General features: G+C 32.5%; 1 protein-coding gene across 2 annotated transcripts; it reads right to left on the bottom strand.

The window, feature by feature from the left end:
* Nucleotides 1-15,864: 15,864 nt before the first annotated feature.
* Nucleotides 15,865-19,399, bottom strand: LOC119613470 (protein BCL9 homolog). Of its 2 annotated transcripts, none has more exons than XM_037969485.1 (2): nucleotides 19,214-19,399; nucleotides 15,865-17,634 (listed from the first exon to the last, which is right to left on the bottom strand). In XM_037969485.1, exon 2 carries the CDS (start codon nucleotides 17,611-17,613, stop codon nucleotides 15,952-15,954), a length of 1,662 nt encoding a protein of 553 aa, XP_037825413.1. In that variant the 5' UTR covers nucleotides 17,614-17,634; nucleotides 19,214-19,399; the 3' UTR covers nucleotides 15,865-15,951. The 2 variants fall into 2 exon arrangements, with proteins under 2 accessions (XP_037825413.1, XP_037825414.1); XM_037969486.1 differs by having other exon boundaries at nucleotides 15,865-17,631.
* Nucleotides 19,400-21,678: the final 2,279 nt, after the last annotated feature.

Below are 21,678 nucleotides of genomic sequence, written 5' to 3'. Positions count from 1 at the left end.
TGGATTGATTTTCCGACAAATATTTTAATTCTCTTCCTGAACCAGGCGGAATTTTAAGACACAACCAATCAAAATCATTTTTAAAATCATAGCTGAAAAGATTTATAAACAAAAAAACATACTTTTTTAGCATTTAAATAACATAAAAAATTTTCGGAAATTCTTTTTGAAGCGCTTTAAAAATTGACCTATCCAAAATCTAATGAAATCTATTATGTCAGTAACAATTATGGAGGTCCTACTAAATGTTATGATAAGAAAAAGAGAAATGTACAAATCATTTTTATGGTTATTATAAATTATGTAAAGTGCGTACAAACGAATGTCTCAGACAAATTTGATTTTTTTCTCTGGAATTGCTAATAGAGCAAATAATATTACAATTTTATATTATAATTTTGTAACGATGATAGTATCAAACTATTTCGCAAACCTTTTTTCTTAAAACACTATTTACTTTCTTTCAAAAGTTAAAAAAATATATTGCGTACAAACGAATGTCTACCACTGTATGGACAATAAGTGTCACCGGCAATATTTGAGGACTCTAACTGTTATATGATCTCAAATATACGGATTTAATATATTCTTAATATGGGCGTGGCTCCTCGCCCACTTGGAATTTCAAAATAAAAAATAGCCTATTACCTTTTCCGTGAAGAAAATCGGTTCAGCCGTTTAGTAGTCTATAACGCTCGAACATACAAACAAACACACATTAATTTTTATATATATAGATAGGTTTTGAAGATGTAATGTGTCGTACTGTTCATTCCACAACATTCATTATAACAGATTTCATGAAAATCGGATCAGTATTTTTTTGTATGCCTGAACGTAAATTTGGTTTAATAATTGTTTTACAAAAAGTTGGTGTAAAAAGGGGCGTGGCGTCCGATCCAGATCCTGAGATCAGACTTATCGGTATACAAAATTTCATGTAAATCTGTTCAGTAGTTTTCTGTAAGTCTCGAATGAAAATTTTGTGTAACAATTATGTAGAAAAAAGTAAGCATAAGAAGAATCGTGACGTCAAATCATGATTTTATATAGCCTATTGTTCCACTTTAGAATAGAACTATTAGAGTTCTAAATTTCATGCAAATCGGTTCAGTAGTTTGTCCGTGAAAGCGTAACAAACAGACTTTCTCTTTCATATAAATATAATTGTTATAACAAATTTTCATTCGAGACTTACGGAAAATTACTGAACCGATTTACATCAAATTTGGTATACCGATAGGTTTGATCCCAAGATCTGAGTTGGACGCCACGCCCCTTTTTACACTAACTTTTTGTAAAACAAATATTAAACCAAATTTACGTTCAGGCATACAAAAAAATACTGACCCGATTTTCATGAAATCTGTTATAATAAAATTCGAATTTTAATTCTTCTGTGGTTCCTTTTATAACACCTAAATCTATTTTGAAAATCATTCATATCTCCCCTTAAAATCTCTATTTATATAACTCTTTAAAAATTTAAATTACTCTCAATTTGAGAAAACAATAAAGATCCGTAATCACTCATATTTTCCATACAAATCGAGTTTTATATCAAAAATATAAAATTTAAATTTATTGTTAATCGAGATAACAATAAAAATCTATGATCAGGTAAATATGCCATCAAAAATTATCTTGATATAAATTCGGTTGCCATTTTTGAAATGCAGCCCAAATCTAAAAAACCATGAAGATATGAATTTGACTACTCATTAGAGTGTCCCGAAAGACAGCACTTTTGCAAATCTTATATAGGTAGACTTCTCAAACGATGCATAGAAAGCATTGTTCATATAAAATTTGGATAAATTGGTCTTTCGATATCTTTTTATACTTTTAGAAAATTATCCACCAAAAATTCTGCACAACTTTTTCTGTATTTATTCCAAGCTTTTCAAATAAAATAATGATTTTGAATAACTCCAGCATATATTTTCCATTTACCATTTACAAATTCCGACATTTTTTTAATTAGAGGAAAACGTGGATAAGTAAAATTATTTGTGTATCTGCTTTGTATATCTAACGATATTTGACCTTTATTTCTTCGGATTTAATAAGTGGTGTCTAAATTCAGCCAAAACTTTGGTGTGGATGCATAAAAGCAAATGAAAAAAATAATATGTTTAAACATACTTTTGTATAAATGGATGTATTTTTGAGAAACAATGATGAGACAAAAATAGTGGTTTTACTCTTTAATGAACTACTTAAATTGTTTATCAAATTATTGTTTGTTTGTTTTCTCTGTCAAGATTGAAGGATTCTTCATATTTTTTAGGACAGAAAAGAAAAAATTTAATTTTGTTATTTTTAAAGGAATTTGAAATCAAAAAATTTTTCATAATCGTTTCAGAGTTTAAGTATTAAAAAAATGCAGAAAAATATAATAACTATTTTATTGTTATAAGCTAAATTTTGACATCTATTACAAAAAGTTACAGATAGAAAAATATTCTCTTTACTTTTAGAAGAAACCCGGGCAACGCCGGGTACGCGCCGCTAGTTAACATTATATAAAAAAGTATTAATTTTACCCTTTTTTTCATCTGCGATGGGTAGTCATCCCTATGTGATGCAGATGCTTAAGCGTAGAGTCATACTGGAGGGAATGGCCCATTCCAGTCGGGTCTGCACTGAGCGCGAAACTAAGAACTACCCTCCCCTTGTCTGATAGCATCTGTTTCCCTTTGGGACGACTATCAGATGCTTGCCCAGACTGTTCTCCCCTCACTGAGAGGGGTGGTCTGGGGAAGCTTGTCCGGCTGGTTCTATTAGAACCATGCACTTAAATGTGTATCGTCCGTCTGAATCCACCAGCGTCTGTTCCCATATTGGGCGGCTGGTGGTCGGCGTCTGATTTCCCCTGTGGGGACGCCAGTTTAACTTACCTGGCAGTAGGTTAAAAATGCAACTGTCTCTTAGACAAAAAATGGAAGATAAGAAGGAAGCATTCCCCGCGTACCCGGTCAGGGGCTTCATAATCTCCGGGGACCCTACTTCCACAGTGTCGGTAATGGGCTGTGGAAAGTCGAATGCTTCTGTTACCCAAACTAGTCAGGCGGCCACACCGGGTCAGGCTAGTTTGCGAGCTACCGGCGTAGCAGGAGGTCAGTCTGGTAAACACAAGCTGGCTGAATTTAACAAATTCGATACCATTCGTAATTGCTCTACAAGCGTAGAGGTACCTCTGGACTTCTCTTCAAGTACCTCCAAAGCTACTGCAGCCCGAACCGTCAATACGGTTAAAAACCCTGCTTCGGGTGGTGATGGCAAGGAGTCAGCTGAGTCGTCTCTTCCATCATCTTCCCAAGTGCCAACTGTACCCTCAGGCTCAGTGACGGTATCCTCCTGTCCTGGGGATGTACCACCCCCTGCGCAGTCCGGCAAACAACAACAACAAACGACTCGGCACAAAAAACCATCCAAAAGGGCGGCAATTACTAGGCGCTCCGCCTCTAGAATAATTGAGCAACTCGGGTTTAAAAAACTTTGGGAACTCAATACGGAGCAAAAAGCTTCCCTCCAATGGGCCAAGGCTCATATCGCTGGTGATGACAACGCTTCTCCTCCCGCTGAAGTGAAAACGGAAGCGGTGCATAAACGGCAGCCTTCAGAGGAAGAGGCAGCATCTTCAATCCAGCACCAAGGGACAAAACGTCCCAAACCAAAGCAAAAGTCAATGACGCACTCTTTCAGCGAGGTTGCCAAGGACAGTCTCTTTAGGGCCGTTATTGACCGTAGTGATGCTGACGGATCCATATCCCAGTCTAACTGGGATGTGGTGAAACAGAAACTCATGGGAGTGTTCTGGCAAGTTCTCAAAGAGAACCATGTACTCTTCCCCAATGCGATGACGCTGGGTGGTCCCAGGGTCACGTTAAACTGATGACTTGTGCAGACGGACGCTCAGCGTTGCAGCTCAAGTCTACTATAGCACTACTGGGTGAGGTATGGGATGATGTGGTGACTGCTGAGGAGATAATACACAGGCCTAGATCCATCGCCAAGATACCGTCTGAACCCTCCACCCCGAAGAGATATTGGAGATCCTGAAGTGCTGTAACCCTCAACTTCCTACACATGATTGGAAAGTTGTTATTGTTTCAGTGGCTGATAGACCTTCAAGACATGTGATTGTGGTCCTGAATAAAGAATCCTTGGTGCCACTGAGAGAAACGAAAATGAACGTCTATTATGGCTTCGACACGATCTTCTTGCACGTCTATCGTAGTGACTCTAAGGGCGATCCCTCTCCGAATGTGGAGGTTGAAGATGATGAGACCGTGCAGTTGCTAGAAGAGAGATGATGCTCAATCAGTCTCTGAGATGATGAGCAAACTCTTCACTCAGAAGGATGGGGAGATCGACGAGTACGAGCTTCTGGATGAGACCCAGGGGAACGCCAACGTAATCGGGTTTGCGGACTACAACTCAATGTCTACAAGCTTTTGTTCATTAAAACCTCAGGTAAAAAGATCCTGTATTTTGGCTAAAAGCTCTTTACATATCTTCATCCTATCTGATTTCAGTGATGAGGATACGGTCGCAGCCGCATTAGAATATGATGGTAACACTATATGGCAGGTTTCAAGCTACATGGCCCATGACCACGGCGATTGTCCCGCTATCAACAACGTCCATAGGCTGGTAGACATGCCGAATAGGCATAATATCCCCGTAGCCATTTATGCAGACGCTAACTCGCACCACAGTATCTGGGGTAGCAGTGACACCAATATAAGAGGTGAGCAACTCTTCAATTTCATTATTAGTAGAAATTTGGAAGTAGTAAATAGGGGTTCAGAACTCACTTTTATTGTATCTAATAGGAAAGAGGTACTAGATATAGCACTTGTGAGTGCAAAGCACCGCGATTGTATACACATTGGACTGTATCTAACGACTGTTCCATGTCTGACCATCGGTATATTGACTTCACGATTGGGTATATAAGGGGGAATACGAGTTTTATCTCAACAGAAAGAAGACTAACTGGGAATTACAGCATAATCTACTTTCCTCGTCTTTAATATCTACTCCTACTATTGAGAACATTGAGGAGATTTCTTTACAGCAACTTTCTGTACAGCAACTAGTATTGCTTGTAAACCTTCCATCAAAAGGGGGAAATCCAAGCCCCCATGGTGGAATACGGAAATTGCGAATGCTAGGAAGGAGTGTCGTAGATTGTTCAATGAGGCAAAGAGGTCAAACAACTGGTTATCTTACAAATCCTCAGTGAATCACTTGAAAAATATGACGAGAAATGCGAAGAGGAAGGCACGGAGGACCTTTTGCACTAATGTCGAGAGCTCCTCCGAAACCAATCGTCTTCGTAAAATACTGTCCGCTTCACATGTTGTCCCGAGTTATATTCAAAAACCGTGTGGCGACTGGACTATGTCCTGTAGGGAATCTTTAGAAGTTCTACTGGATACTCATTTTCCGGGTTGTCAACCTACTAACGACGTGGTGTCAGCCCCGGCACTTTAGGCGGCCAACACTTGCTCTGTTACTATTAACAGGGAAAGAATTAAATGGGCGCTGGACAGTTTTGACCGTTTTAAATCACCGGGTGCAGAAGGTATTATTCCTGCAGATCTACAGAAAAATGAAGATCTTGTTGTTCCCTGGCTGCTAGCTATTTATAACGCTTGCTTAAGGCCATTATACATCACACGTATGTGGAAGAGATGCAATGTGGTCTTTATTCCCAAAGGTGGGAAGGCATCACATACGAAACCAAAGGACTATAGATCAATTAGTCTTGCGTCTTTTCTTCTCAAGACTCTGGAACGAGTCATTGATGTACATCTCAGATTAACCATCCCATCAGAGTTAATCTCTAATTCGCAGCATGCCTATAACAAAGGCAAATCTGTTGAAACAGCTCTTCACTCGCTAGTTGGCCATATTGAAAGCTCACTAGCACATAAAGAGTATTCTCTTGTGGCTTTCTTAGACATTGAGGGGCCCTTCAACAATGTCGAACCCGACGCCATTCTAGCGGCGCTTGAAGGATTGGGGGTCGATAAATCAACTCAACAACTTATTAAAGAGCTTCTGAGTAATAGGGTCATTTTTTTAAGGAAATATATGAAGTTTCATGCACTATAAAATTTTTTTCCAAAAAGTAGCTAATTTTTTCAAAATTAATGCCATTTAACAATTTAATAATACGATTTTTTCTCAAAAAACTCAAAAAAAAATCCCAATTGTGATAACGAATAAAAAAAAAACGTATAAAAACGCGTTATTTTTTATTAATGTTTTTAGTACTTCATTTAGTTATCTAATAGATTCAAAAAAAATTTTGCCATTTCGAACCACAACTTAAAAAAAATGCATTTTACTTACAAGCCAAAATTTGCCAATTTACATGAACATAGAACGAAAAATGAGTAAGTTATTTTTAATTAAAAGTGAAATGAATTGAATTTTTGAACAGTTAAATAGACAAATTTTTAATTGAATAGCATAAATATAATATGGCTGACTATGACAAAAATTAAACAATATTTTCCATATTAAAACAATTATAAAAAATTACAAAATAATAAATTTTAAATAATTTACAACAATTTAAAAAAAATAAAAAATGCAAATTTCATTTTATTAATTTTGGTCTTGTCAGGATTCGAACCTACGATTTTTTATATCAAATATTAAATATGTGTAACATATAAATATATTTATCATGAATTCCATGAGAAATCAATTAAGAATTGACCGATGGTTTTCAGATTTCTTTAATTTTTTGTAAACTCATACTCTATTAGACATATAAGACATATCTAAATTAAATTCTTAAAAATTCCAAAAAATGCGAGTTTTATTGCGATTTTAATTTGTTCTAAAACTACAAAAAATCAAAAAGGTATAAAACTTTAAAGGTTCATATCTTTGAGAGTTGATATCTGATTTTCTTGATTTAAAACACAATCTAATACTATGGCTGTTCTCTTTCATTCCAATTTTTATGTATATATTAAAAGGTTTAAGATTGTGCATTTTTTATGGAAATGCACTTTTTGTATGCATTTTTGAAATCGCTCTCCCTGTTTAAATTTTTATACCCTACACCACTATAGTGGGAAGGGTATTATGCGTTTGTGCTGATGTTTGTAACGCACTAAAATATTAGTACTATTTTAAAATTAGTAAAATTAATTTTTCGTCAATAAATTGCTTAAATAAATCGGAATCAAGGTAATATTCAAGATAAATGCTTTATTATGAAAAATAAATCACATTTAATATTCATTACTGGCCAAGCCCGACTATACTTTCTTACTTGTTTTAAAAGTGCATTAATCGATTATTTGAATCTTTTTATGTAAAATATAAAAATATTTTTTTGTGACGTGCAGTACATCTATTTTTTCGATTTTTTAAAATGTTCTATATTAGGAAATTTTTTAATTTTATTGATATTTTATGCATTTAACAGAATTTAAAACTGCTTAAAATACAGTACTGATCAGAATTGGGAAGCAAATATTTAAATTCGATTACCGCTAACGTGCACTTTCATCAAAATGCATGCGTGCATTTGCATAAAAAGACTCAAATAATCGATTAATGCACTTTTAAAAAATTTTAAACAGGGAGAACGATTTCAAAAATGCATTCAAAAAGTGCATTTCCATAAAAAATGCACAATCTTAAACTTTTTAATATAAAAATTATATTAGAATGAAAAAGCACAGCCATAGTATTAGATTATGAAATCTACAAAATCCGATATAAACTCTCAAAGATATGAGCATTCAATGTTTTATCATTTTTTTTTTTTTTTTTGTAGTTTTCGAACAGATTAAAACCGCCACAAAAATCGCGTTTCTTCAAATTTTCCAAAATAAAAAACGGAGTTTTTTTATTTTCTACATAAAGAACATATGTATATTGATAATATGAAGGAAATTGAAAGACATGAGGTCAAAGACAGACAGAAAGACAGTTTTTCTGTGTTCTGGGTTCGATTCCCGACATAACCATCATACAATTTATATGCATATAAACTGTTGAAAATAATATTTTTCAAACAAAATCTTTTAAAATATACGCTATAATAAAAAGTACAGATTTAATTTTATTAATTTTGATCATGTCTGGAATTGAACCCATGATATTACACATTCAATATGTTTTATATGTATAAATAAATTTATAGATATACATATATAAAGGTTCGATTCCAGATATAACCATCATAAAAATTATAATTGTTGAAAATATATACTATTAATGCAATATAGTTTATTCTCAATAAGTAGGCTGTGATTTATAGTCGAAAGGTTCCAGGTTCAAATCCTGTTTATTGTATAGGATTTTTCATAGTTATTTTTTTGTTTGAATTGCATTTAAATAGTTGCAATTTGTCAAATTATTTTGTATGTTCACAATTTTTTCTTGTTTTGTTATTTCGTCGTTTTCTTAATATAATATTTTTTAAATACCAATATTTTACAATATACGAATAAATAATATTACAGCGATAGAATTTATAGGCAGTAAGTAGAGCTGTGGTAGTGTAGGTAGAAGAAGGGTTCCGGGTTCAAATCATGTTAATGATATAGGTTTTTCATATTTTATTACTTTCATTGCATTTAAAGAATTTAAAATTGTCAAATAATTTTATTTTTTCTTTCTTCTTTTATTAATTTGACACTTTTTAATATTTCGTTATTAATTTTTATGAATTTTTCATCGAATTTGCATTGGTTCGATTATTCGAAATTCTCGAATAAACACATGATCTCCAATGACACGCTAATGTTAAAATCATGGAAGTTTTGATTTAGTGTATTGTTGGTTATCTGCTACTTCCGATAAGAAAACCACCAGAAAAACCATTATATACCCAGCAAAAAGTTACATGACAAAGATGTTGTTTAATCAGAGGTGCAAGTAATGACGAAGTGGTTCGATTTAGGTGAAACATGCATGATTTTAACATCAGCATGTCATTGGAGATCATGTGTTTATGCGAGAATTTCGAATAATCGAACCAATGCAAATTCGATGATTCGAAAACGATGTTTCATTGGTTCAAGCTATTTGTTTTGCATGTATTTTTGGAAGATATCTTAAATATTTTTAAGGAAAATATTATAACAAATATGTATGGGAAAATATATAAAATAATATTAATAACCAAAAATATATATAATAACACATACATTTCATTTGATTAAATTAACAATCTAAATTAATTTTTGAAGAGTTGTATTTGAGTTGTATTAGCACTGTTATTAAAGAAGTCATGAAACTTGAAGAAAGTTTGATATTTAAAGTATTTTATTAATTAATGATATTTATGTACATATATTATTTCTTAATAAGTAGGATTTTATTTCATTGATGCGCCAGGAGGAACCGGAGAAACCTTTCTCATCTCATTAATTTTAGCTAAAGTAGCTACCGTTGAAAACACAATTTTCTGAAGATTATACATGTAATGTTAAGAAAAATTCTTCAATGGGTAAAATCCTGCAAACATATAAAATAATAGTGTGGAATAAATGCACCATGGTCCACAAAAAATCTTTAGAAGCGCTTGATCGCACTTTAAAGGACATGAGAAGTAATTCTAATTTATTTGGAGGTGCATTAATTCTTTTAGCGGGTGATTTTCGCCAGACACTTCCTGTGATACCTGGTTCAACACCGGCTGATGAACTCAATGCTTGCCTAAAATCATCATATCTCTGGCAACATGTTCACACGTTAAAATTAATAACAACAAATAATCGAAGCAACGATTACAACTGTCCAATATAAAGGAACGGATGTCTTACTACCTCGGATCTCAATGACAACATCGGAAATGCCATTCGACTTTAAACGGTTGCAATTTCCTACACGTTTAGCATTCGCGATGACAATAAACAAATTTCAGGGTCAATCCCTGCAAGTGTGTGGAATAAATCTCGAAAATCCATGCTTCTCACATGGTCAGCTTTATCTTGCATGCTCGCGAGTTGAGAAACCTTCAGATTTGTATATCTACGCGCCTGAGGGGAAAACGAAAAATATTGTATATCCCAAGGCTTTAGAATAGGAAATAATTATTAAGAAAAATTATAATTGTAAATATTAAGTCAATTAAATTTTAGTAATTTTGTAATACTTTGTAAATTTATGCTAATGAATAGGAATAAGAAATAATTATTAAGAAATAATATATGTACATAAATATCATTAATTAATAAAATACTTTAAATATCAAACTTTCTTTGTCTTATTACTTTATGGTTATGGATAGTGACAAACAAATATTAATAAAATTTGTATAAACAAAAAATGTATATGAATATATTTTGAAAATTTTTTATTTTATATCGACAGGAGTAGCAAAGCACGCCGGGTTTTAGCTAGTATGTACATAAATATCATTAATAAATAAAATACTTTAAATATCAAACTTTCTTCTACGCGCCTGAGGGGAAAACGAAAAATATTATATATGCCAAGGCTTTAGAATAGGAAATAATTATTAAGAAAAATTATAATTGTAAATATTAAGTCAATTAAATTTTAGTAATTTTGTAATATTTTGTAAATTTATGCTAATGAATAGGAATAAGAAATAATTATTAAGAAATAATATATGTACATAAATATCATTAATTAATAAAATACTTTAAACATCAAACTTTCTTTGTCTTATTACTTTATGGTTTTGGATAGTGACAAACAAATATTAATAAAATTTGTATAAACAAAAAATGTATATGAATATATTCTGAAAATTTTTTATTTTATATCGACAGGAGTAGTCAAGCACGCCGGGTTTTAGCTAGTATGTACTTAAATATCATTAATAAATAAAATACTTTAAATATCAAACTTTCTTTGTCTCATTACTTTATGGTTTTCGATAGTGACAAACAAATATTAATAAAATTTTTATAAACAAAAAACGCATATCAATATATTTTGAAAATTTTTTATTTTATATCGACAGGAGTAGCAAAGCACGCCGGGTTTTAGATAGTTTCAACATAAAAAGTAGCCTATAGTTCCTTCCAGAAATACAGGAAGAAACTGTGAAAATTTCAGGAAAATGGGTCCAGCCATTTAGCAGTCTATAAAGCACAAACAAACAAACAAACATACATACATACATACATACATACATACATACATACATACATACATACATACAGACATACATACATACACACACACAGACATACATACAGACATACATACATACATACATACATACATACATACATACATACATACATACATACATACATACATACATACATACATACATACATACATACATACATACATACATACATACATACATACATACATACATACATACATACATACATACATACATACATACATACATACATACAAACACACTTTCATTTTTATATATATAGATGTATTAAAAATAAAGAATAAACATATTTAGGAGCCAAGTACAAGCAAAAACGTTACGTTTTATAGTTAGTTAATTAAAAGGATATATCGGAGTATAAGGAATCCTTGAAGCTATTAGAACATTTTGCTTCAAGTTTTATAGTATATTCACTATAACATATCGCACACCCAGTACAAAAGTGACACAAGTCAAAAATTTTTTTTTTAAGAAAAAGAAACAAATTTTTTACAAATTCTGAAAGATAAAGAAAGACATAAAATTTTTTCTTGAACAGTTAACAACAACAAAATACACTTATATTTTTGTAGAGTTAAACAAGTATCTTGAGTATAGTTTAAGGCTTAAAGGCTTAAAGAATATAAAAACGCAAAAATTAAATTTTGAGTTGTGTCATTTTTGTGCGATATGGGCAATTCCATGAAAAGGTAAACCACGACTGAAAAAATAAAACCCTTATAACTTCTACAATTTTGAAGATAATTCAACAAAATTTGGTATATGATCTTTTGTAGCGCCAAAGACGAAGACTGTTGCAAATTTTTCTGTTAATTATAATACTATCCCTTCAAAAATCGGCAGATCTAAAATGTTTATAAGCCTAAACCTTTATGCCGATTTTCATAACGATTGGACCTCATTTGACCCTAGTTCCATTCAAAGTTTAATTTCAAAAAAACACTTAAACGTCCGTAACTCACCTCTAATCACTAGTATTATGATAAAATTTGGCATAAATAAGTTTTATATGAATTATAATCACACCCTAGAATTTTATGAGGATCGGTTCATATTTGACCCTAGTCGCCATATAACTCCAGTTTTGTATTTTTATCTATAAATTGCTTAAACATGTATATAGGTCGGCCATGTCCGACTGCACTTCCTACTCCTTTTGATTTGTTGAAGTGTGTGTATACATATATTTCCAAAATATATATTTTATAACCTAAAAAAAAAATCAGGAGAAAAATCGCTCACATACGATGTGTCACGTACGATATTTAAATATGTTCATTATAAAATTATATTAATTTCTTTTTTTATTTAAAAATTATGGATTACTAATGAAAATGGTGTAAGAAATTAAAACAAAAAAGATACACATACAGAATTCGAAGATTTTCGTAAATATTTACATGTACTTTAAAAACACTTCCGTTTTTTGTCACGTATGATATCGCCATATTTTAATCCATATTTTGGAAAACAAGGTTCCGAATGGGATGATTCCTTTTGCAAATATAGTATTCTATAAATGGAACAGAATGACAAAATTGTTTTGCAAGTACTCCTAATTTTACTAAATCTATACCACTCTGAAGCCGTGCGAATGTCACATACAATCGTATGGAATTGCCCATATGTCAATTTTTAACACATTCTGATGAAAAATTTAGTATAAAGCACGTTAATCAAACACATATATTTCAATTTTGAAAAAGAAAAACGTTTTTACGATATAGGTTGTATAGGGGGTGGGAATGCCCTAGCATCGATTATTTTGAAATTCAGGATTTTTGTTAATAGTGCTATCAAAGACATATATTTCAAATTTTAATACATTTTGATAAAAAATTTAGTCACAAACATGTTTTTACGATATATGTTGTATGGGGGGTGGGAGTGTCCTTGCACCGATATTTTTGAAATTCAGGATTTTTGTTAATAGTGCTATAAAACACATATATTCTATTTTTTAATATATTTTGATGAAAAATGTAGTCACAAACACGTTTTTACGACTTAGGTTGTATGGGAGGTGGGCGTGTCCCTGCTCCGATTTTATTAAAATTCAGGATTTTTATTAATAGTGCTACCAAAGACATATTTTCCAATTTTCAATATATTTTGATGAACAATGTAGTCACCAACACGTGTTTACGATTTAGGTTGTATGGGAGGTAGGCGTGTCCCTGCTCCGGTTTTTTTTAAATTAAAAATTTTACTTAATCAAACCATCAGACACTACCCTACAAAATTTCATTCTCCTGCGATCTCCCGTCTATTTTTGCCGATTCGTTGTATGGGGACAAAGCATTGTGCGACGCTTTCACTGTAAGGCACTTGTTCAAAATGAACTATATGAAATGGCTCAGATCAGATGGTTTAGTGAAACCACCTGTTTAATCTCGTAGTCAACCTGGCCTCTATATGATGACCCTAAGTCTAGCTTACTGTTAAGCTTTCGCAGAGAGCAAATTAGAACGCTGCTATCAGTAATAACGGGACACTGTGTTATTGGCAATCAGAAGAAGAATGGGTCTCTGATACAATGACTACTGCAGAAGTTGTCACAATGAGGAGGAGAAGGAGACTATACCTCATCTACTCTGTTACTGTCCGACATTTAATGGGAACAGGGAACTTTATTTTGGATCTGCTGTTCTCTCTTGTTTGGAGGATACATCCGGGATAAATTTAAAAAATACCCTAAATTTCGTGAATCGAACCGGCTCTTTTAAGTAGTGAGTAGTTCTTATAGGAAAAGACTCCTATGACCAATAGGGCATCACAACGGGAACGAAATAAGACGGACCCACGTGAGCCACTTAAACTTGTTTTTAGTGGCTACCCTTCCTACCTAACCTACCCGTTTTTCCCCTTATGTGCCTTTCTGGTCCAAAATAAAAAATAATAAAGCATATTGAGGTTTTCGTAGCATTATGTTTAATAATTTCCCCTAAAATTGCAAAATCTGACAATGTGCACCGTTCTGACTGAAGGAAAATCTATTGACGATGTGATGTACTTCTCATAATATTAAAATGGTGATTTTGAATTTCTTTTTAACTTTTTATAAAATTGAACAAGAAAACGAGTGAGAATCGATAAATAATAATGACCCATTTCTTAATAATTTTTCATCAATATAAGAATATTGCAGATACATTGAGAATTTACAATAGCTTAACTTTTTGCTGATTTCCAATACCAAACAGCATAGGAGAATAATTATATTGTATTACATAGTTCTGAACCTGTTTTCACCAGACAGACAGACGGACATACTTTAATACATATACCTCAAACGCAAATACATACATATACATAGTTGTTCTTTATTATGAAATTAACATTCAATGACAAATTTAATTAACATTCAATGACAAATTTACTTATTTAGAGCTAATATACGAAATTTTTATTTCCTAACATCTATTTTGAATGAAGTCTGAAATGTTTTGTTGAGAGTACAACCCCAACATCTTAAAATCAATAAATTTAAATTTTTTGTTGCAAAATATATCTTATTATGGGTTAATTTAAAATACAATTTAAAAACAAAAAATTTTTAAATTTTGGAAATGCGATTTTTGGGCTGTACTAGGATGGGTACAGCGGGACAATATGGGTATAAATACAAATAAATAAAAAAATTAAAACCAATTTTTATTATTTTTTTTTAATATTTTGGTACTTTCCTACATAAAAGATCGAATCAATTAGTATTGAGAACTTTTCCATTAGATTAATTATGAAATGTATTGAAATTCTCTGTGAGTTACCGCATTCAGTGCACTTTTTCGACACTTTATTGATATTTGTGCTAAAGTAAATTAATTAAAATTCATCATATGGGATGTATTCTTCACTGACACTACTATCATACACTTCCCATTCACCAAAAGTGTTGTCTGGTAGATCCTCCAGTAATTAAATGTATTTATCAATTCCTTTTTCATCAATTTCTTGGCAATATGTATTTGGAAAAATAATGAAAAAATCTAAATGTGAACTGATTTATTATAAAGATAATCAGTAGCACCTACAAGCCTTCTAAAATATTTACCAAAAAGGACATAAACATTCTTAATAGATAATTAAGTTATATGAAAAAATAGGCATGGTGCCATTGTACCCAAGCGAGTACACCAATATTTAAGCTTATAAAAATTAACTTAAAATCTAATTCTTTTTTAACAAAATCCTAATGGGCTTTAGGATTTTTTATTTTTCTGTAAAATTCTAATCCATTTAACTCAAAATGAATGAGTTTGACATCAAATTGCAATGAAAGGGTTTTTCAAAACTCTGTTGACAAAAAAATTATTTAAAATTTACCGTTATGTTTTTATGACTTTATAATTCGGTACATTTACTCTTTAGATCCTAAAGTAATGTTCCAAAAATCAAATTTTACAAAAAACTCAGTAATATGGATAATCTAGCATTATAAAACCGGTTGTTTTTTTGTACCCAAGCGAGTACAGTGGGAACGAATGGGCTAAGGATGGAACTGTAAATAGGTATGGTTTGAAACCTTAGATAACTAATATTTCCGAAAATTTCTTTTGACAATCATAGAGCGCTAAATAGGGTCGCAAAATTAAATTGTATGCGAATCCTTTTTAAGACTATACGAAAATTGTTTCCAAAATCGGACAAAATATTACCAGTTATTCTGTAAAATATCCCTTTTAAAAATACATAAAAATCGATAAGCGTTGAATTCATATTAATTGTTCAAAACAATTGTTTTATTTTTTTTTTAAATGCTAATATTAACATGGTTTTAAGGGCTTAGAGCAAATTTATTTATTAACAAAAAATCCGGCGTTTGGATTACTATTGGGTGACATTGCATTTGGGGGTTGCTGTTGACCACCTCCCGGCTGTTGATTTCGTGTAGAAGTAGCATACAGTTGCTGCTGGAAACTATGATATTGTTGAGCATATTTCAAGTCATTAGATGTTGGACCAACAAATGGCTTATATCCCATATTTCCAGATCCCGAAAGAGGTCCACCAGGACCGTTGTTACTGTTGGGTATATTGCTGTTCAACATGGAATTGTTAGGTCCCATCATAACAGAATTTTGCATGGGGTTGGAAGCAGGGTTTTGATCATTTATAACGTTGCTGTTTGGTAAGGGACCGTTGTTACCATTGTTTGGGTTAAGGTTGGGTGGACCGTGCGACATTCCCATGGTTGGGGGTTTATTATTCTTCTGTTGATATAGGCCAGCAGCTGCAGCATTGTTGAACATACCATTAGAAGGATCATTACAGTCTAACGATTCGTTGTCGGCGCCAGGAAATGGATTGTTGCCTATACCATTAGGGGGAATATTGCCCATGCCAGGATGTTGCATGCGTGATCCAGAATTCATTCCAACGCCTGACTGCAATCCACCCTGACGCATAGGCCTCATGCCCCTAAGCATTGGTGCATGAGGACCTGGTAAATTCATAGGATCATGATTAGCCATCATTCCACCTCCTCCTTGCAATTCATCTTGATCGCCCCCACCACCTACAGGTTGACCCATGCCACCCATACCTGACATTTGATTACAATTTCCAAAAAAATTCATCTGATTCATGGCATTTACTCCCATATTATTATTTGTATTTGGCATTTTATTTAAATCACTTGGACCATTCATGGCAGGCATATCGGAAGGTGATGAGCCAGGACCAACTCCAGGTCCTCCACCACCACCACCTCCTGAATTTCCCATCATTTGGGGGTTAGCATAACGTTGAAGAAATTCCAGACTAGGAGGTACTCGCATATTATTGTTATTATTATTGTTTTGGGGCCTTACTGGCATATACTGTATGGTATTGGGGGTACTTGCTTTAACCTGTATGTTAGGAGAAACATTAAAATTTCCAAAATTTGCTGACATACGGTGATTCATCATTCGGTGCGAAGGCATCATGCCAGGGAAGCCTGAAGGCACATCCCTCATACCCATACCTCCAACTTGATTTGGATTAAAACCGCCCGACAAATTAGGTCCACACATTTTTGGGTTTAGCAATCGCTGGCAAATCGGTCCAGGATTGCCACCCATCATATTGCAATTACCTGGACCAAAAGGCCCAGGTACGGATCCGGGTCCACCTCCAAGGCCGGACATGCCCATATTCCCACCACCGCCATTGGGATTTTGATTACAATGGTCCATGTTTGGATCAACTGGGCCACCCATCATTGGGCCTCCCATTAGGCCATTCATATTTATATCGTTAACACCACCCGGACCACCCATTAAGCCGGACATATTATTCGGTGAATTTCCCACTCCTCCAGAACTGAGACCAACACCGCCTCCCGTTAGTTGCTGTGACATTTGGGCCAGAGATGATATGGGATCAAACGAATTTGACATTTTAGTTTGATTACTTCGATTACTATTAGGATTTAAAGGCATATTATCGTTACGTCGACAAAATTGTGGCGGCATTTGTTGCAGGTTTTGTCGCTGCTGAAAAGGACGATAAAAAATCAATGAAAAGAAATAGGTTAAATTTGTAATCATGTTGAAAAATATTACTTTGCAAATAAAATTTAACACTAAAAAATCCAATAGTTAAAATATGAAGATACGTTTTCCTACATTTAAAATACATTCTTTTGAAATACACCTGGCAAAATATTAGCAAACCATACTAAATGTAAAGTTTCATAAGGTAACAGACCTTTAATTTCCAAAAAATAAGGTAACATTCCTTTAATTTCCAAATAAATACTTGCAACGAAAAATTAAATAAAAATTTACAAACTAATTTTCTTAAATTAAAGAAGTTACCCTCTGTTGCAAAACATTTGAAGAGCCCTATGTTAACATTCGGGATTCGACCGAATTCGGTATAATTTTAACCCTATTTAAAAATTTGATTTGTTATTGTGAAACTTCAAATATGGTCTGCCCGCTATTGCCCGTTTTTGGTTAATTTAAGCGACACGCCCACTATTTTAACACGCTAACTCTTAAATAACAACTTAAAACTGTAAAAATAATAAGTGTTAGTGGCGTTATTTTAACATGAAAAGGTATAATAAAATAGTTACTATTTAGGGGAATTGCAACACCCACAATATATATTTCGCTTGATTATATAAATTTTTTAAGATGTTTCACGGTTTAACAGTTAACAATTTTAAATATTCGTTAATAAATATTTACTTTTGTATAATAGGCTATGCCACGCCCACTATTCAGATCCCGCCCATTTTTTTCTACTAAATTAAATAATTATTTTGTTATTTCTTGCAATGTTCTGATACTGTCAGTCACTAGGAGGTGTAACGCCTACATTCTGAACCCAATTAAATTCCAACAACGCATTTTTCATTATTAATGAAGATTTTACGAAAATTTCTGAAAAACAGCTCCCGTGAAGACACAAAGAAACGTAGATTAACCACTTACTTTTCAATGTAAGTTTTTGCTGGGTTGTTTTGCAGTTTATGCATTTTGGAAAGCAATGACGCAAGATTGCGTATTCGACCAATGTACATTGAAAATATTAATAAAAAGAATGACGTCTTTAGGAATATACATGTGTACATAAGAAATCTCTAATATAAAAACTTTAGCTTTCACCCCATTTGAAAGGGAATTTTTTTTATTTCTGATAAATGATCGCAATTAATTTTCGTATTTTTCGTAAATAGCAAACTTCTCGAAAGCATGCCTAATAGAATTATTGCTGATTTAGATCCCGAAGATATCTGGGGTCTTCAGACAATTGATTTCGACAGGCAAACAGGCGGTCGTAATGGACTCTGCCACCTAGAAGGACCCAAAATATAAATAATATATAGAGTCGGAAAATTATATTGTGAGTATTACAAATAAAATTTCAAACTTAAATACATATGTTTGTATGTGTATCCTTCTCACATTATAATTATTATTTGACAAATTTATCCGAGTACATTCGTATAATATTTTTGAACTATTGAATTTTTCAATTATGAATAATTTATGTACAAAATATTTTTTAAATTTCAAAATCTTGTGCTTCTTAATTATATTGTGATCAAAAAGTTATATTTACCTCTATGCTTGAATTTTGATTTTTAAAAACTGTTGGGTATATTCTGGGAGTTGGGCCCGGACGTGCCACCTGGTGTGAAGTTTAAGCCGGGGCTGGGAAATCTCGGCTCCATAGCAGAGTTATTAGGCATATCATTAATTAAAGGACTTCTTGATCTCTGGGAATTTGGTCTGGTGGGTTTATGATCTGTTGCGAAAATAAAACAATAAATATTTTTTAAATCGATAAAATTTTGTATTTTGTAACCCTAAATAGAATTTGATTTGTAAATACAACTACACATTTATGTGTAAAAGTATGAATAAGTAATAAACATAAAAATTATTCTATATTCACGATATAATCATAGCAAATTCAATCAAGATAAGATGATTAATAAGGTGTACAACATTATTTAATTTAATTTTAATATTATTTATATTTAACAATATTCAATAACCTAGCCTATAGGCCCTAAGCGGTAAAATTTTCACTGACAGCCTTGTTAGTTGTCAATTACTACAACTGGAAAAGCTTATTTTTATGTTGGAAAAGATTGTTATTATGTTGCTTAAATTCACAATATAATAGAAAATTCTTCATTGGAGGTTATTGAGGTCGTATGGACCCCCTTGACATGTTGGAATTAGTTTCATTAAATTGCAGATAAAATGACTCTTGAAGCGATACGTAATGTTAGAGAGCAACTATGCAAAAGGATGAATTTGAGCATATTTTTCTTGAAAAAGGAAAATTGTTTAAAGAAGTAAACACCTACATATGTATATCTCGCCAAAGCAATTTTTTTTAGAGCAAACATCTAATACCAGAGGATGTCAAGACAATAAATAGACACAACAAAATTTATCTTAACTTTATAAATGTGAGTCTTTCAGCAAATTGTGAAATACATATGTAAATTCCCGGACACGAATGATCACCAATATGATCAATGATCATTAACAATATTTCAATGTCCTCGATTTAACCAGTTAAGGTATTTTTTTGGCTTATTTCAACATTTTGACAACATAAAGACTATTTTGCGCAAGAATTTAAAATTATATAAAGATATGTGAGCAGTTATAAGGTGAAATCAATTCAACATCAGATTGTTATTTTTTTAATGAAAGTTGTATACAACTGTCAAAATATACAATTTCGAGGTTGCCAGATGCACAAAAAAAATCATTTATTTACATAGGTATTAATTTAATCTTCAGGATAACAAAATAATTTTAATTTATAATTAAAAGAGTAATTGTTTATATCATTAAAATTCACCTTAAATGTTATGCATGTATATCATAAATATTTTTAATGAAAACTGTTAAAATTGTAGAAATAGAAAACAAAATTTCCGCGCAATTAAACACTTCCGAAAATCACTTAAAAACACATATTTCATTGCCAAATAAAGTTATCGTAATAAAATTCGACATAAATATATTTTGTCTAAATATGAATAACTCTACTAAATTTTTTCCGCATGGACCCATAATTGGTCATAGCTCCCATATAAGGTCCATTCCGAAATCACTTAAACGCATATATTTCATTGAATTCTAAAGCTATCGGGATAAAATTCGACAACAATATGTTTTGTATACATACAAATCATTCTACATTTTTTTACGGATCGGTCCATTATTGGTCATAGCTCCCATATAAGGCCCACTTCCGAATATCGCTTAAAAGCACATATCTCATTATCAAATAAAGCTATCTTGATAAACTTCGACACAAATATATTTTGTCTTTATATGAGTCACTCTACGAAATTTTTTCCGGATAGGCTCATAATTGGTCATAGCTCCAATATAAGGTCCACTTCCGAAACTCACTTAAACGCATATATTTCATTAATTCTAAAGCTATAAGGATAAAATTCGACACAAATATGTTTTGTGTACATATAAATCATTCTACCACTTTTTCCTGGATCGGTCCATATTGGTTATAGCTCCGATATAAGTCCCACTTCTTAAAATCACTTAAAGGCACATATTTCATTGTCAAATAAAGTTATCTTGGTAAAATTCGACACAAATATGTTTTGTCTTTATATGAATCACTCTACGAAATTTTTTCAGGATAGGCTCCCATAGAGGGTCCACTTACGAAAATCACTTAAACGCATATATTTCTTTGAATAATAAAGCTATCGGGATAAACTTGAATATTTTAGTCTAATAGTAATTTGGTAATTGTAATTGTACATACATACAGACATACAGACATACACATACAGACATACATACAACAGACAGATACAGAGACAGATACAGACAGACAGACAGACGACAGACAACAGACAGACAGACAGACAGACAGACAGACAGACAGACAGACAGACAGACATACATAAGACAGACAGACAGACAGACAGACAGACAGAAAGACAGACAGACACAGACAGACAGACAGACAGACAGACAGACAGACAGACAGACAGAAAGACAGACAGACAGACAGACAGACATACA

This window comes from Lucilia sericata, unplaced genomic scaffold, assembly GCF_015586225.1.
Source record: "Lucilia sericata isolate MDLA Ls3-8-SP2 unplaced genomic scaffold, ASM1558622v1 Contig002136F_arrow, whole genome shotgun sequence".
Classification (NCBI taxonomy): Eukaryota; Metazoa; Arthropoda; class Insecta; order Diptera; family Calliphoridae; genus Lucilia; species Lucilia sericata.
Note: the sequence above shows the minus strand (reverse complement) of the source record. Positions and strands in the feature narration are given on the sequence as shown.

What these genes read in the sequence shown, in the direction of transcription:
- LOC119613470 (XM_037969485.1), bottom strand. Translation starts at nt 17,613, where the DNA reads ATGCCGCCACAATTTTGTCGACGTAACGATAATATGCCTTTAAATCCT.